This window comes from Corvus hawaiiensis, chromosome 6, assembly GCF_020740725.1.
Source record: "Corvus hawaiiensis isolate bCorHaw1 chromosome 6, bCorHaw1.pri.cur, whole genome shotgun sequence".
Taxonomy (NCBI): domain Eukaryota; kingdom Metazoa; phylum Chordata; class Aves; order Passeriformes; family Corvidae; genus Corvus; species Corvus hawaiiensis.
In genome coordinates, this window is record NC_063218.1 from 5,946,558 (window position 1) to 5,963,158 (window position 16,601).

Below are 16,601 nucleotides of genomic sequence, written 5' to 3' on the forward strand. Positions count from 1 at the left end.
GAAAAGGAAATACTAAAAAGGGGAAATATGTGACAGCTGCCTGTCAGCTTGCAGTTGTAACAAACCCCAGGAGAGCCTTCTGTCCTTCAGAGGGAGGCAAGTGGCTGGGTCAGCTGAACAGCACATCCCAGTGACACGGCACCTCGTCACCATCCAGTGGCTTGGGAAGGCTGGAGGCCAATGGTGTTCAGCTCCTTCCTGGCTCAGCTTGATTGCTGGAGTCACAGCTGTGACTTTATGGTCACAAGTGGGTAGTGAGATCATCTCTCTCATGAGGTAGATGAGGAAAACTGTAATCACAGACTTGATGGGACTAAAAATTGCTTGGTCTCGGACAGTCTGTCTCTCATTGTAATGCTTGGCCTCAGGATTTCAGGACAATTTTTTTTTTCCTAATTATTTTTGGTACTGATATCCAACCCACTGTCCTTCCCCATGAAAAACCTCACCTCTGCACCCTTTTTTCTAACTGCTGTTTCACAGAAATATTTTGATTGTACTCTTCCTTCATCCTCACCAAAAAAACCCCCAAACAGAAAACCAAACCCATGAACAAAACCCACTTTACAAATAGGATATGATCTAACTTGGCAAAGCAAATGTTGGCAATGGCGTGTCCTTTCTGGGTGTTGTCAGCTGCAACCTACATTCTTTTTGCTGCCTGAAGACTTGATTGTGGCTCTCAGCACTGGACCTCGTGGGGATTGGAGCAGAGACATGAGCAGGAACATCTGGACTCCAGGAGCAAGCATCATACCTTCAGGAATGCTGGGGGAGTGCATGCCTTGGCACTCCTTTTTTTTTTTTTTTTTTTTTTTTTTTTTTTTTTGTACCTTTGGAAACATCTCATTGGCTTTGCAGCCAGAACAGAAACTGCTACTGCTTTTACAGGGTGTTCTGGGATGTGTGTACCAGGGATGTGGAGCAATCCCATAAGTGGTTGGCAGGGAATGGGAGAGGGAGTATGTGGGGTAAAGTACTTTCAAACCTTTCTTTTCCTCTTTCCCTGTGTCCCAAGCAGGTTCTCTCCTGTGAGATGGCACTCATATTTGGTAGTTTGCTCTTCATCCTTTTGGCTCAAATCATTGGGCAGATCATCTTGCAACATGGAGAGGGGATGTGGTGGATTAATACCAGCTGGGTATAAATGTTAGTCCTTAATGGTTTCAGTGCTAAGAAAGTGCCAGGTGAGGAAGTGAGAGGAGGAAGAAGGAAGTCACTGTGAATAATTAATTCCAGATCTGGGAAGAGTTATCAGAGCAGAGGTGCTTAGGCTTCCCCGTGGTATTACAGCCCATGCCACGATTGAAAGTTTCTGGATTTAATCTCTCCTATTTGTATCCTCACTAAGGATGAGTAATGTGGTTAAGACTTTAAATGGGGATGTGAGCTGTGTTGGGAGCTGTACTTCCAAAGACTGCCATGCCCCTAAGACATGCCATTTGAAATCTTAGGTTTTGCCAGAAATATTGCTGATAGCTTGATCCTGCACATAAATTAATTCATTGTGATGCTGACAGGGGTGGTGTCGTGTGCCCCTCAGTGCCCTTAGGTCAAGGCTTTAAAGTCACGGAAAGACTGAGAGTTCTGGTGCTTTGGAGCAGTTGACTCTTCTTGATGTCTGGACTTCTGTGGAGTCAGGCACCTGTTGCTTTTGTGGGTTTTGCAGAGTCCCCTTTGTACTTCTCCAAGCAGTGTGCCTGCCGTGCAGTGGGCTAGGTCTGGTTTTTGAAGACCCCAAGCCCTGTTTTTATCTCTGCTCCTGCCACCCCCATTTGTTGCTTTCCTTGTCTGTAAAACTGATGGTGTAAGATTTCCTCAGCATCCAGAGGGGCTTTGCTGTCTTTGGCTGGAAAGGTGGAGATGTGTGGGATGTGTTTGGAGTGTACGATGTCGTGTGCAGCTCCGTTGCATTGGCTTCAGGAGAGACACAGCAACACCACCATAGGAATGTGACACCAGGATGGCAGCCTGGGTGACAGCCAGCACTGTGGGCCTTCCTGAAACTTCTACCATCCACTTTCCAGGGTTCCAGCTGTCCCCAGTGTAGTAAAGATCAATAAAGATCTTTCCAATGCTTGGTGTCGAACGGAGGGAAGAAGAAGGAAGGTGCCTGTAAATTAAGCCCTCTGCAGAGCTGTTGGTTTGCATCTGTGCCTCTGTGCTGTGCAACCACATCTTCCTGCCATCGAGCTGCAGGCATTGAGATGCTGATCACATCTCCCTCCAGAATCCTTCTTTCTTAGTTTTACAGTGCTCATTATTAGTGATCAAGCATCATAAATAACTGAACTTTTCCATCAGTTTGCCTTTTGCTGGACCACCAGGACTTAACTTTTAACTGTTGTTAAAAGGATGGTATTTGGCTCTTCGGTATCCGACAGAAGTTGTTGGAATAGGAAAAAGTTGTGACCTTTCCCCTTTCTACCTGAGGTGTTGAGAAATTTGATGGATTGTATCTGGAGGACTAATGGGTTTTAATGGTTCATGATCTCATCTGCTGTGGCCTGGTTTTAGAAAGAAGAGAGAGCTATTGAACAAAAATGGAAAAGCAGCAGTACACCAAATGAATTATATGTAGTAGGAAGATATTTTAAAAATAGTGACACACCTAATGGAGACTCAAATGAGAATAATTTCTCAGAAGCTTAGGATTATGCAATAAAACCTATGAATAACAACAAAATATTTCCTAGCACTGAATAGTGGAGAACAACACAAGTAAGTGAGTGAACAAGGTAGTGGGGAGACAGCTGCAGGGTCTTTGCATAGTGTGGCAGCTGGTTATGGGGTCCCTGTTCCTTGGGTTGGATCTGTGAACAGGGTATTGGGGGCTCTGCCTGACAGTGTACAACCCAATGGATTCCCCCTAAGTTACACCTAAGTGCTGTCCTGCTGTAGCTGTGCAGTGGTGGTCCCTTGGCGACCAACAAGAGTGCCCTGGACGCAGAACCTCAGACCATGTGCAGACTGTGCTACTTAATGTAAAGCCATAAATGATTCATAAAGTCTGCCTAGATTTGTTAGGGAGGTTAATTAAAACTGAAGGTGAATGCTGTGCCTTGGAAGACTCCTCAAGACTGAGAGAACTGTTGTTGCTTCTCTGCCCAATCTTTTTTGTTTCTCCTCTGTATTTCTGCCTGGTGCCTGTTCTGTTCCTCTCTGGGCCAAACCCAGGTCTCTGGTGTGCACTGGCTGGTGCATGGGCTACCTGGGCTTGCTTTTTCACTGCTCTTTCCCTCCTGGGGGACACTGCCTCAGTGCTAAGCTCAGCTGTGTTACTGCTGTACTTTGAGAAAGTTCCGCTCAGCTCCTCATTGTGGTGGCCCTTGGAATGTTTCCATGTGGGAAGTGCCACCAACTTGCCTACTTGGCACCAGTCAATGAATTTATTTCTTTATTGCTGCAAACAGAAAAAGTGGCACAATTTCCTGGCTTGTCTGCCAAGTTATTTTGAGTTAATGTAGGAGATAGAAAATATGCTTGTTGATAATGTCGAGATCTTGGAGATAGAAGAGGGCAACCCCTGCATTGTGTGCTCAGTGATAGACCTAGAATGTGAGCTGTCAGCATCATCCCTTTGCAACTCCAGCTCTACAGCTATTCAGAGATTTTTGTTTTGCTGGTAGTAACTGGTTACTGAGATTCATTGGTGTGTTGCTACTGTTCATTGCATGGAAATAGAAAATTTTTGTTGTTTGTTTATTGGTCAAAGCTCCCAACAGTTTTGAAGTCCCCTCAAGAGCAGAGACCCTTTCCCACTTTCAGCCTCTTTTACCTGCAGTTGCACACAGAGGTGTTTGCAGGCAGATTTCCATACATTGGTTATGCAAGACTGTTAGCCTGATAGCAGCTACTGAATGTGAGCATGGGTGTATTTGCTGTAATCAAGTGTTCAGACAGCTGAAAATGAAGCCCTGCATTTGCCATCCTTTAATTTAGTGGTCCTGCATTGATGTCAGTATTTGCCTTTGGGAAATTAAAGTAATCTGTGATTTTCCTTCCCATCCATTAAAAAAAACTAGCTGTAGGAGGAAGGCAAGAGGAGTTGGAAGGAAGATACAGGGACGGACTGGACATGGTGGTACTTGGTATGGCCTTACAAAGAAATATGGTGAATAATTGAGGTTTAATTGTGCTCAGCAGAGCTAAAGGTTTGCTTGTATGTGCTTGTGGTAGGGAAAGGCAGCATCCGTCCTGCTCACGTGGTTCTGGTTTCACACGGGCTGTGGGAGGGAACTGTGGGGGCAGATGTGGTGTCCTGCCCCTTCTCTCTGCAGGGGCTGCTCAGGGAGGCTCAGAGCAGCCTCTTCTCTCTGCCTGGCATCTCCCCTGGCCACCATGTGCCATCACTGGGGTGGTTCCAGCAGCTTTGCTGTTCGTGGCTCCTTGCAGAGTCATCCTGTGCTTGGCATGTTCTGTGCCCTCAGAAAATGGGTCCTCACTGGGAGGGTCTGGTCATCCTTCGTGTTTTCTTCTCAGTCCATTTTCCAGCCTAGTCATTTCTAGCCCCACACTTGTAGGAGGCTGTGGATGGAAACTCCTCTGCTGCAGACTCCAGTGTGTGCATGGCATTCGTAGACTCTCCCACGTCCTCCCATTTTGTTTTGAATTGCCCTTAAATTTCTAAAAGAGTGGGTCCTTACTCAGTGATGGTACTGTTGGGATCAGTGCCTTGTCCTCAGTGAACTTCAGTACCGTGGGATTTATAAACAGGCAATTGGATCCCCTCCCCCTGCTACGTAGCTTGGGAAAAAAAGGTAAAAAATCCCTCTGGAGAGTTGTTGTTGTTTTTATTTGAAAATATAAGGAGAACGAAAACATAATAGTCCCTGAACCAGTCGTGTTTGTGTTTCTCTTTTTTTAACTTTATAACACCAATGTTTTTTTCCAAATATACTAAAGAGCATCTGCCTGCAACCATTAGTTTTAAATTATTCATTGCTTTAGAGGTGAGATTTCTCAAAAGCAATATAAATTGGTGTAACACCATTAGGAGCAGGCTCTGGCTCATGCTTTTGAAAGGTTTGGGGGTTTTTTTAAGATTTGAAACCTCCTTTTTTATCTATATTTTATTTGTAGCTCTTAAAGCAAGTTTTCTTGTCAGGAATTTTCACAGGATAAATAAATCCTATTCCTACCTGAGCAAATCTCCTGTAGAGGTGGGTAATCTCTTGGATGAAACCAGACTAAAATTGATGAAAGAGTCCAGGATTGGCTAAGAGTCATTAGTTATGCATGCTTGTTCATGGCTGGTGCACAGCTTGTAATTAGGCAGCTTGAACGAAAACAAAAGTAATATTTTAAGCAGCTGTCCTGAAACAAAAAATTAGAATGACAATATTACAGTAATAGCTGGAATAACTGGTTATAGGAGTTTTGAGAGGGACTGACTTTCCACCCATGTGTGAGTTTAGCTGCAGAGTGTTAAACTTGTGTTCAGGTGAGCTGCAAGGGCTTCAGCACTCAGGGTGTGTGGACCTGGTGATTGCAGGTGGGATTGGCAGCCTCTTCCCAGTGCTGTCCATGTCTGCCCCTGGCACCTGCAGTGGGAATTACTGCCCTGAGCACTTGCCAGCCTTTGCAGGAATAAGAAGATACTTGGTACCCTGTTGTGTGTGTGTTTGCTTTTTTTTTTTTTCCGGCACCCTAATTTGAATCTTAAAAAGTGCATGCTGTGCATTTGCAGGAAAAGCACTTCAGTCTGTTGGTCTGGAAATGCAAAATCCCCTTTGTACTAGACAGCCCTGAGGATTTTCAAAGGTGTCTGACTTGATAGACAGGTGCGTGTCAGCCTCAAAAAGTATGAGAGGGACTGATTAATCCAGACACCGTGTGTTTGGCTGAGAAAATTGCCATTTGACCTGTCCAAGGAGGTGCTACCTTATTAAAATGCAGAAAGATCTGACATTCCATAAGCATGATCTGGTAAGAGCTTAAACAAGAAAGATGACAAGAAATAACTAGAGGCATGTGAAAAACCAGCTTTAGCCTAACCCAGACTTTCAGCTCTTTCGACTGAACAGAGCCTTGGGAATTGCCTCTACGAATGACTGATTACATATGCAGTTCCGTTAATTAAAATTAAAAATTATGTAGGAAGTCAAAAGATATAGCTACTTGTTTAATTAAGCAAATGAAGTCCCTAGGTAGCTTTTATATTTGCTTTACTCACTGCAAATGTCTGGCCTGTTCTGTTTTTGAAGCCATGTCAGCATTGACATGCCTTAGAAAAAGGCTGTTCTTCTGGGATGCTTATGGATTGTGCCTGTGGGGAAGGAAGGATGGGGCAGCAATGGGAGAAAGGATGTTCTAGGCTCCAGGGTAAACCCAGTCATCTTTTGTGTCTGATCCAAACACAATAAAAAGATTCCCACTGATTCTGATGTACCTCAGATCAGACTTCCCAGACTGGATTATCTGTTGTGGGGATGGGAGGGGAAAAAAAAAGAAAAAAAATCTTGTAAACTTGTGTTTGTGAGATTTAATGCTCATGCCAGGTGCTGTGTTGAAGATGTCTTTTCATCCTGGAGGCCCACCTTATCTATACCTCATCTCCACTTTGGAGAGTGAGCGACTTGCAGGCAGGCACCCTTTGGATCTGCCTCTTCCCATCCTTTCCCAGGGGCAGGCTGGGCTCTCTCGGAGGCCAACTCACTCTACCTGCTCTTCGAGTTCAGTGGATGCTTCAGCTGGGTGTTGATATGTTGCCTGAGAGATTACCCTCCTTCTGAATTTGTTTTCCAAACCTCTTCCATTGATGAATCACGCACGACCAGTTTTTATTATATGTGTGAAGGGATGTGATTAAGGAGCCCTGTTTTGGTCTCCCTGCATCTGTTCCGCTCCTGAACTGGCTTATTTTTTGTAATGCAGAGAAGGGGAGTAAATAACACTTGCCCTGTTGTTGGGAACGATGTGAGTACAGCCCTTTTCTGGGGAAGGTGTGTGAGGTGGTTGACTGGGGCCCCTCCTTGTGGGAAACCAGTCCCTGGTAGCTGCCTTTGAAGTCACGTGGAGCAGCACGATCCCAGCAAGTTCAGGCATGGGGCACCATGTGAGTGGTTTGGGTTAGCAGTGGAGTTCCTAACTCCCAGCACACTGTCCTGGCACGGGCTTGTGCCTCGCAGTGGAAATGTATTGAAGCCGTGGCTGAACTCATCATCCTTACCTGCCCGTTTCCAGCTCGCTTGCCAAAATCCTCCAGTGCTTGTTTTCCCGAGTACGGCCGTGGGGTTCAGCAGAAGTTAAAGTGTGTGCTTAGCTCTGGGCCAAAATCCTGTGCTGTTCTCACAGAGACAGCTGAGCTCCAGCAGTTGATCTTTTCCACCCCTTGTGCTGTGGACAAACGTGCTGCCCTCATTTCTTTGAGGGTGACTAAAGGATTTACTACACTGATAAGCACACTTTCCTCTCCCAGTGAGCTAAAACTTGGCCAAGTTACCTCTAAACCAGCCAGAAAGTCTATGTTTTTCCTCCTGGTTCTTCCCTGGGGGACCGGGCTGTGGATGAAAGCACTGGAGGGAGGGGAGGGTGATGATTGTTCACAGGTCTACCTGCCAGTGGTGTGATGCTGCTCGCCACCAGTTTAGTTTGATTTATTGAGATCACTGCACCTCACAGCATTCACGATACCAGGCATGCATAGAATTTCATACTTCTCCTTTGCTTCTCCCAATACAACGGGACTTTTCTTTGGCTTTGTTACTAAACCTTCCAGGCATAAGGCTGTGATTCCCTAAAATAAGTTAACCCATGCCAGATAGATCTTGGCAGTAGGAAACTTTTCTCTGTATGTATTACTCTTTGATGATTGTGTCAAATACATATGGATGGTTAGATTCCTGTATCACTTATCTCGTATATTGTGGTGTAGGAGTTCTCCCTGAGCATCATCTGTGCTGCCCTCAGGCTGTTGAGTTTCTGTGAGCCTCTTCTGCTTTCTTTAAGAAAGAACATCAGCTGCATTGTTGACCCAAACTGATTTCATGGTCTATTTTGGACTTTAATAACTCTGTCAAGATTAATAGTGCAAAACCCTGCTTCTCTGCAAAAGTGTAGGGATTTTGCCTTTAAGCAGCCACAATCAGTGCTGGGAAATAAAAAACCAGAAAAGAAGTGAGGAGCAAAACTTGGCGTCTGCACGGTACTTGTGTTACACCCACACTGCTGTTAGGAGGCTGGGTCCCGAGGGTGTTTGCTGGTGCTGGGAGGTACTGGCATCGCTGGAGCTGTGCCATTGTGGAGTCAGGGCCTGCGCTGCCAGCCCAGGTAGGGTTATCCCTTCCGTGGCTGGAGGGCCAGTCCTTTGGCAGCTGCTTCCTTTTGAAGTGCTCAGTTCTTAGTAAGTGACAGAACACGGTGAGAAGCCCTCTCCATCTGTGAAAGTAGGTGCGGGTGATGGGAGTGCTTTGGTGACTGGAAAGATTGAAGGAGGGCTTACATCAGGAATTTCTCCTTTTGGGGACGCAGTAGGGTACCAAACTCCTGATCTGTGGGTGTCTGCTTTCAGATGGTTCTGGGCAATTTCTGCTTGCCCAGCTCTGGCTGCAGTTGCTGGGTCGGTAGAGCCGTCCCGAAGCGTGTGCTGTTTCTGTGGCTGCGCTGCAAGGGTGCAGGCGGTGCTGAAGGTGCGAAGGTGGGTGCTGAGCGTGTGAAGCAGGGGCAGGAGCACGAGGGGCTGTGCTGCAGGGCTGGCTGAGCTCACCCCGGGGGCCCGAGCGAGGTGCTTGCTGTTCACACCCAGCTCAGCACGTGGGGCTGCCCTGGCACCACGGGTCCAGCAAGTGTGAGCAGCTCCCAGGCGTCAGCTGCTGCCAGCGCGAGGCCACTCGGGCGGTGTGGCTGTGGCTCAGGGTGTCTGTGTCATGGTGGGAAGCACGTCCTGTCAGGCAGGTGTTGCTCTCAGGGAGCTGCTGATGTTTCTCAGGCCAGCTCAGGTCTGTGGTCAGACATTTTCCTTTCAGATTTTTAGGTCAGGCGTTGTTTTCTGTTTCAGGCACGTTCCTCGTGTCTAAGAGTTATCTCAGGTACTGTGTTGGCTGCTACCTAGCTGGTCAAATTCATCCTTAAAGGAGATCCCAGCAAGTCCAAAAGCCAGACTTTTCCCTGTGGTCTGTTACTACTTAATTTCATTATCATTTGTTGATGTTGTTGCTATCAATTTAAGACTAGAGAGACTCTTAAGACTGTCTGGTTTAAACTCTTGTCTAGGACAAGAGTTCCCCTTTGGTCCTGCAGCCAGCAGTGCTGCTGTGCCAAAGTTGCAGCAGCTCCTGGCATGCTGGGGCTTCAGGCTCATTTTGGAGCCTTTCAGCTGTAATTTTTAATTAGATCCTCCTTACATGTTCTGTGAGAAGATCTTGAGTGTAGCTCAAGTCCTCTTGGCTGAGTGCTCTTGGACTGTGGTACAACATAAGCATAGCTGCTTAGTAGGTGTAGGGGATTTGACTGGTCTTTAATCTTGGAGTCTGGAGGGGAGAGAGATTGTTTTATAACTCCCATAAATCTCCTGCTATTGCTTTCTGAACTATTTTGTTTCTGTTTTGTAAGACTGCTAGGGGCAGAGGACTGTGCTGTGCCAGGGGCAGAGGAATCCTGTTTGCAGAGATGAGGAGCAAGGTCTGTCAGGACTTTGGGCCAGTTTTTGTCTGTGCCCTGTGTCGAAGGTGGGTGATGCTTTTGTTGGATCCCCTGGCTCAGCCCAGCTGCTTGAGTTCTGACAAGCCTTTGCTTTTAAGACTGAACAAGGAGTACAGGGTTTATTCCACATCCCACCAGAGATACTGTGTGTGTCAGAAGAAGGGAGGACGGATCCTCTTTGTCACTGTGGAAGCGGGAGTCTGATGTACCCTGTATGGAGACTGGCAGGAAAATGATAAGCACTGAAGAATGATTTTGGAAACCTAAGTAAGTAAGAATTTTTCCATAAAACCTGAATTCTTGGTATCCCATAAATCAATTTGCGTAATTATATGTTATTACATGTTATTATATATTTTGGAAAGAACCATCTCCTTACAAAGTTGCACATCTCTCCAGGGAACTGAAATTTAGGCAAAAATGATGCATGATATTGCTGGAGTTGAAATCTTTTTGGGGAATGTCTTCAGTATTAATGGAGACAGAGGGTTGTTCAAACACAGTTTCCTAAAACCAGTGTAATATGCAGTGCAAACAAGCACAAAAATTAATACTGAGTCAAAGCTAAATATTTGCTTTAAATTTTTCTGTGAGACTGATTCTAATTTTTTTTTAATTTTTATTTTTTTGTGGAGAGTACAGTGTCCATAAAGTCAGCATTTTGGTAGGATTTTCCCAAGCAGTTGTAGCATCTCTGTTGTGTGTCCCACTGATAAGAGTGTGTGCGTGGCACCTCGGAACTGTAGCTGGAGCTGTGTGAATGAGATGGTTGCTCATTCTTGTTCCTGAAAATATTTCTTCTGCTCATCCTAACAAATTCCCAGCAGTTTAAATAACAGTTTCTCTACTTCTGCAACAACCTGTGGGCTAGGGAAATGCATGGCTGGCTGTGCTTCCCCTTCACTTACCCCAGAAGGCTGTTTTTTCTGGGCTGTGTCAGCATTCCTGGGAGTGGAGGTGCCAGCAGAAAGTGCTGCTGTACCTTAACCCTGCAGAGTCAGCCCAGCTCAGACACGTCCTCCCACCTTCAGCTGTGCAGGTGCTTCACCTCCGTTTGCAGCTTGGCTGTTTGGCTCCTCTTTAGGGTTCACCTTTCTGTTTTTCCAGTGTCTTAATGTTACTGCCTTAAAAGGACTGGTTGGTTGGTGGCAGCAGTGTTTTTTGGAAACCACGAGCAAATGTCTGGGTCAGGGGTGGTCTGCAGCCCTTGCTCTGGGAGCTCAGGTTGAAGGTTGGGGGTTTATTCCAGTGATGTGCTGTGTGTTTACACTGGAGAAGAATCAAAGGGCTGACAGGGCACACCGTGTGTTACCCTGAAGAAGGGGGCAGCCTGAGCTCGTCGTCCTGTGGTTGTACAGGAGGAGCAGAGAGGGTTTGGATGAGCAATCTTTATTCATTCCCCCAGGGAGCTCCATTTTCAAAATTCCCGTTCTGCACAGGTGATCAATACCCACGAGGTGTGAAGCTCCTCTTTGCTAATTTTAACCTTGAAATCTGTGGGAACAGCTGAGGGGGTGCCTTGTTATTTCTTTCTTTGTTTTTGTTTTCTAACTGAGGTTTCTGTGTGACAGCCTGACTCAAACTTCACGAATCCTTAGCTGTCATTTTAGCTGGTAAATAAAAAATACTAAAAGTAAGACCTTTATTAAAAATGTATCTCAAAAAATCTACTCACCAAAAAAATAAATGCTTTCTTTCAAGGACAGGCTGACTGACACTGGGATTGAATCTCTGATCCCTAAAATTATGTTCTGTATTTCTATCTCTATCTAATTTAGATTAAACGAGAAGAAGTCCTTAGGTAACAGCACTGAGAGTTTTCTATTTCCTGTGGTTTAAGGCCAAAAGGTGATTTATATAAGAAATCAGCATTTGCCTCAGCACTGATGGTATTTTGAGAGACTGAAACAATTTCACTGAGATAAAATATAATAGGGAGGAAATATCGATATAATTCTCGAAACAGATGCACACTGATCTTTTCAGAGAATTTAGTGTTAGTCCTGCTTCATTTATCTCACAAATTGGAACACTATTAACTGTATATATTTTTTTTTATATACTTCTGTTTCCTCTAGCAAGGTTGAGATTGTTCAGCACTTCTAGGAAAAAGAATAAATCAAGTTCCTTATTTTTTATGGAGCTCTGAATGCTGAACAATTTGGGCACTGGATGCTTGATTTTTTTTTTTTTTTTTTCCCCAATTAAAGGTGTGCATGAGAATACATACAGGTTCAAATATTATCAAATGTTGGCAGGATTAGTCAGGCAAAATCCCGAGAAGAATTTCTACCTCAAAAAAACCAATCTTCTAACATTTCCTTTCCTTTCTTTCAGGTGGATTTGGAGCCAGAAGGCAAAGTGTTTGTTGTCATAACTCTGACAGGAAGCTTCACAGAAGGTAAGGGAGTTACTTTGGCTTGTTTCCATTCAGAGCTGGACTCTGGTCTGTGTTCCTGCCATCAGTTCCAGAGCGGTGCAGACGTTTGGATTCTTCAGGGGCCCCATGCTGTGGTGTGCCTGAGATTTCTTGAGTGATGGGGGAGGTCTGCAAGGGGCTGTTGGTGACAGCTGGAGCTGTGTGTGCCCTCTGCTCTGATCTCAGACCTGGGGAGCCGGTTCATGCTCTCTCTCATTTATTTCCCTGAAGATGTCCTTCAGACAGATTGGTTTTGTCACTTGTGCTTTTCACCTGGGTGCCTTTTGAAGGGCAAGCTGAGGAGAAAGTGGAGCATGTTTAAAATAGAACGTGTTTAAAACATCTGGATGATTTTTATTCCGTAATGGTTCCCATCTACTTCACGAGGATTTCTGTTTCCCAGGCTCACTTTGCACAGGAAACTTGCAAATTTTTAGTGTGACAGCTGCCCCAAAAAAGTATCTGGGCAGCTTTTTTTTTGGTAACTGTATTTTATAGTGTGATGGTTTTGATTTCCCTGTTGGTTATTGTCATACCAGTTATGAGCGTGGATGTGAGTGTGGATGTGAGCAACCCGGGAAATCTTTGTATTTGTAACTAGAGAGCAGGGAGAGTGGCAGGGTGTGCTGGGGAGGCCTGGAGAAATTTCTTGCAGGGGTGAAAAGGACGTTAGAAATTGGCTTTAATTGCCTATGACAGAGCCAGTGATGGAAAGAGAAGAAACTGGAGGGCTTTTACTGACTTACATCCCAGTTTGTATCCACGTGCAAGAGTGTCATGCTTGGCTATTTAAAGCAGGGTTGAGCAGGGATGGTGGGCATGAGCATAAATCCAGAGTGTGTTTCAGATCTGTGCTGGTGGCTGAGCATGCTGCTAACAAGGTCTCAGAGATGAGAAATGAAGAACTCAGATGTTTGTATAGCTACTGCTTTCTGAGGGAAATGGGAAATGTTGGAAATAATTCACTTTTCTTTCCTCTGTTGTTCTTGAGGATGTGTAGGCTTACAGAGCAGGAAGATCAAAGATGGCTCTTGGGTTTTTTCTTGTCTGGTCATTCCCATGTATGGTCACATTTAGAGTTTCCAAGAAAAGTCCTAATTCAGGGCAAGCCTGATTACAGATGCTGACGCTTCCCAGTCATTGGGTAAAAGAGGCATTAATGAGGAAGGGGTTTCCTTCTTATAAATAGTGAGCTCTCACTCATAACATCGTGTTTATTTGGTGAAAATGTGGAGGATCAGAATTGTATTTGAAATTTTAAAGTTTTTTTTGGAAAGAAGTCTGAGAATAATTCACCGCTTGAAAGCTCAAAAAGCGGCTTCCCACTTGTTCCTCTGATCTGGAGGGCAGCAACTGCTGCATCCTCCCTGCTCCCTATGACTTCTTATGCCTAGCTAGTTGTTTTGTTTATGGGAATAGCCAAATTCACGGGGTCTCAGGCACCGTTGTCTACCTCCAGTAAAGTAAAAGTCCAAAAAGTGGGTAAAGAGAGGGAGGAAATAGGAGGGGGAAGAAGAAAAACTAGCAAAACCCGAAAAACTCCAACCAAACAGTAAAGACTGGGTTTTTAGGCTCACCTGAGACTGTCCTGTTTCGTTGTCTTCAACTGCTTACCCAAAATAGGCAGTGCTGGTGGTGCTTGGACTTTACTTTTAGCAGTGGGGGTTTTTTGGTTTGATTGAAAGCTCTTCTGACCAAAATGGAAATTCGGTTCTGCTCACCTACAGCAGGGATGGGGGAGCAGGGTGTCACTCCTGTGAGTCTGCCAGAGGCATTTGAGGACTGATGAGGATGTGAGGGCACTATAGGAAACATACAGCCGGGAAGAGGTCAGTTCTTTGCAGGTTCCTGTATGGCTCTTGTGTCCATCAGTGCTACCCTGCTGTTCTGAGGCAGGGAGACCTGCCTGTGTGATGTGTTAAAAATACATGTAGTTTTTCAGAAAAAGAAAGCAACAGAGCAATAGGAAGTGAGGGAGGTCTAGAGAAATTATACCTGCCTCTCTTTATTTTCTCTGCTTGGATATACTTGCTGGCTAAGCTGTATCTGATTATATTAACTCCCCTCATTCAGCTGACATTTCCTGTGTAAAGCAACCAGTACAAAATTAAAATGAAAATCTCTTTACCTTGGGAGGAGATTACCTCTCACAGAAATCACAGAATGCTCTGAGTTGGAAGGGATCCACAAGGATCAGCCAAGTCCAAGTCCTGAGCTCCCCAAGGGTGACACATCCTTGGGTCCTGGTGGCCCTGGCACCCAGCTGGGGTGGAGGGAAGCATCTTCCCCAGCCAACTCCCTCACTGGCCCAAGAGCTGTTTCAGTCCAGGCTGTTTTATAAAGAAGGTGAGGACTAACTTCTGCCTGCTAGACTTCAGGCATTGCTTAGGGATTGATTTCCTGCCCCTTCTCAAATGAATTTATTTACTCTTTTCTGGGTTTTCTTTATTTCACCCTGCCTGATAATAGGATTTTTTTTCAAGTCATCAAAATTATGATTCCTTTTAAAAACTTCCTTATTCTTTTTACTCTGGAAATAAGTATGATTTTTTTCCCCCCAAGGGTGTCTTTAGCATTTCTTACCTCTCTCTGTCTCTGTTTGTGTCTGCTTGCCTCTGCTCCCTTAAAAATAATGAATGTGCCTTCTCTGAGGTGTGTTTTTGCTGTGGATGTGCCCCATCCGTGGATGTGAGGCACACTGTCAGCTGAGGAGCTGGGAACAGGAGCAGGGTGCAGTGTGTGGGACCACACCAAGCTCTGCCCAGCCCTGGGGACTGCAAGAGCTGTGGTTTGACAGAACCCAGAGAGTCCTGCTTCCCTCCTTCCGTGTGATCCTGTGTGTGTGCCCAGATCTTTGAGATAATCCACAAGATCTCAACTCTTGCAGGCCTTCTTTAAAGGGAAAAAAAATCTGCTTTATTGCTCTCTAAAATCTGTACTACTCTTGGGGTGCCCCAGAGGGTGTTGCTCAGCTGGTGACGTGAATTAAGACCTGCTTGTTGCTTTTTCCCACTGAATACTGGTTTCAGCTGTGAAAGGGCAAATCATGAGTCAACTCTTCTTGGGCAGGGTATGATTGATTTGAAATAAAAGCCTTGCAGTGAGTGTGGGTGAACCACTCTGTGGTTGGTGCTTCTGGACCCCTGTGAGAAGTTAGAAGAGATACCCAAGAGCTGGTGATGGTGTCTGGGCCAGGCTGTTTGGCTGCAGCAAGGTCAGGCTGGACACTGAGAGGCCCCAGCTGTGTGTCTGGATGGATTGAACCTCTCTCCTTGCAGCACTGGAGTCCCAGAGCCAGCCCAGTCCCCTCTCTGCTTTGCCTGCAAGGTGTGCTGTGTGCCCTCAGTTTGCCACCTCTCTTTCTGTTTGCTCTATTTAATTCTGAGCAAAGCTAATTAAATTAATACAAATGAAGTAGTTGGCTGAATTAATGAATGAAGCAAACCCTGTAGAAAACAGAGTGCTTCTATTTTAGTGCTTTGAACTCTTGCAATTTGCCTTTTTTTAATTATTTTTTTTTTTTCACATTGTCACTCAAAGTGATAATTCTGGCGTGAAGTTCAGTTTTAATTTTGTCGTTGTGAGGTAAGTAATGGTTGTTTCTTTTCTTTCAGTGTCAGTAAAGACAATGACAAATTCGAGTTCTGGGCAAGAAATAGAACAACGAGAATATCGAAAAGCCAAGTGAGTTGGTAGAGCAGATATAGCACCCAGTGTTAAATATTTCATGTTGGTAGGGTTTGCAGCAGCAAGGAGTCATAGAATCATATCGGATGGGACCTTAAGGATCTAGTTCCACTCCCCCCAAGGGGGGAAGCTGAACCTGCTTACCTATGGATAACCTAAGAAGCAGGTTCAGGAAGCCTAAACCTGCTTCTAGGCCAGGAAATGTTTCTCTGTTTTGCAGCTGGCACATCAGAATGGTTTGTTCTCAAACATCAAGACTCTTGGTCTTTTGCTGTCATTTTTCTTAGAATACATTTTTCTAACAAAAACAAAGTGTTTTTTAAGAAATAACATTTTCTGAGACAGGTGCCACAAAAGCTCTGCAGTGGTGCATAGGTATTGTGCTAAGGAGATCCTTGCTCTGCACTATTATGTAGCTTCTCAGCCCCATAAAATTTCTATTGACAGATCTGTTTTCAGGCTCTTGCATAACAGGGAGGAAGAAGAGTTTTACCAGTCCTCTGTAAACTGCAGTAATGACTGCTTTCAGCCCATCTTTTGTAGATAAGGGAATAAATACTGGAAACTAGGAACCAGGAATAAAAAAATGCCCTGTTCTCATCTCCTGTTTCGTTGGGCCACTCTTCTCTTTTGGTTTACTGGCTCAAGAAGAGTTTTAAAGCTTGTAGTAGGCACCACCTAAAAAAACTCCTGGTCTAAACAGGCCATATCAGTGCAGAGTAAGATAAAGTAAGTTCTGCTGTCTTTGGTTCACAGTCTGAGGACATGGAAGTCTTTAATGTCTAGTCCAAAGTCTTACGTGGCAGAGACCAGCAGGAGACATGTATTTCTACACTCTTGTATATTTTTCCAA

The 16,601-nt window shown here is 45.0% G+C and overlaps 1 protein-coding gene across 3 annotated transcripts in view; it reads left to right on the plus strand.

Moving 5' to 3' along the window:
- PRKCH (protein kinase C eta) overlaps positions 1–16,601 on the plus strand; it is a 116,131-nt gene that overhangs the window by 15,133 nt on the left and 84,397 nt on the right. The window contains exons 1-2 of one of the 3 annotated variants that reach the window (XM_048305857.1): positions 9,578–9,909; positions 11,980–12,043. Coding sequence is in view for 2 of the 3 variants with exons in the window: in XM_048305856.1 (XP_048161813.1) it covers positions 11,609–11,638; positions 11,980–12,043 (94 nt within the window). In the remaining variant the exon portion in view is untranslated. Of the gene's footprint in view, positions 1–9,577; positions 9,910–11,573; positions 11,639–11,979; positions 12,044–16,601 lie in introns of those variants that run through there. The other 2 variants (XM_048305856.1, XM_048305855.1) reach the window with 2 other exon arrangements.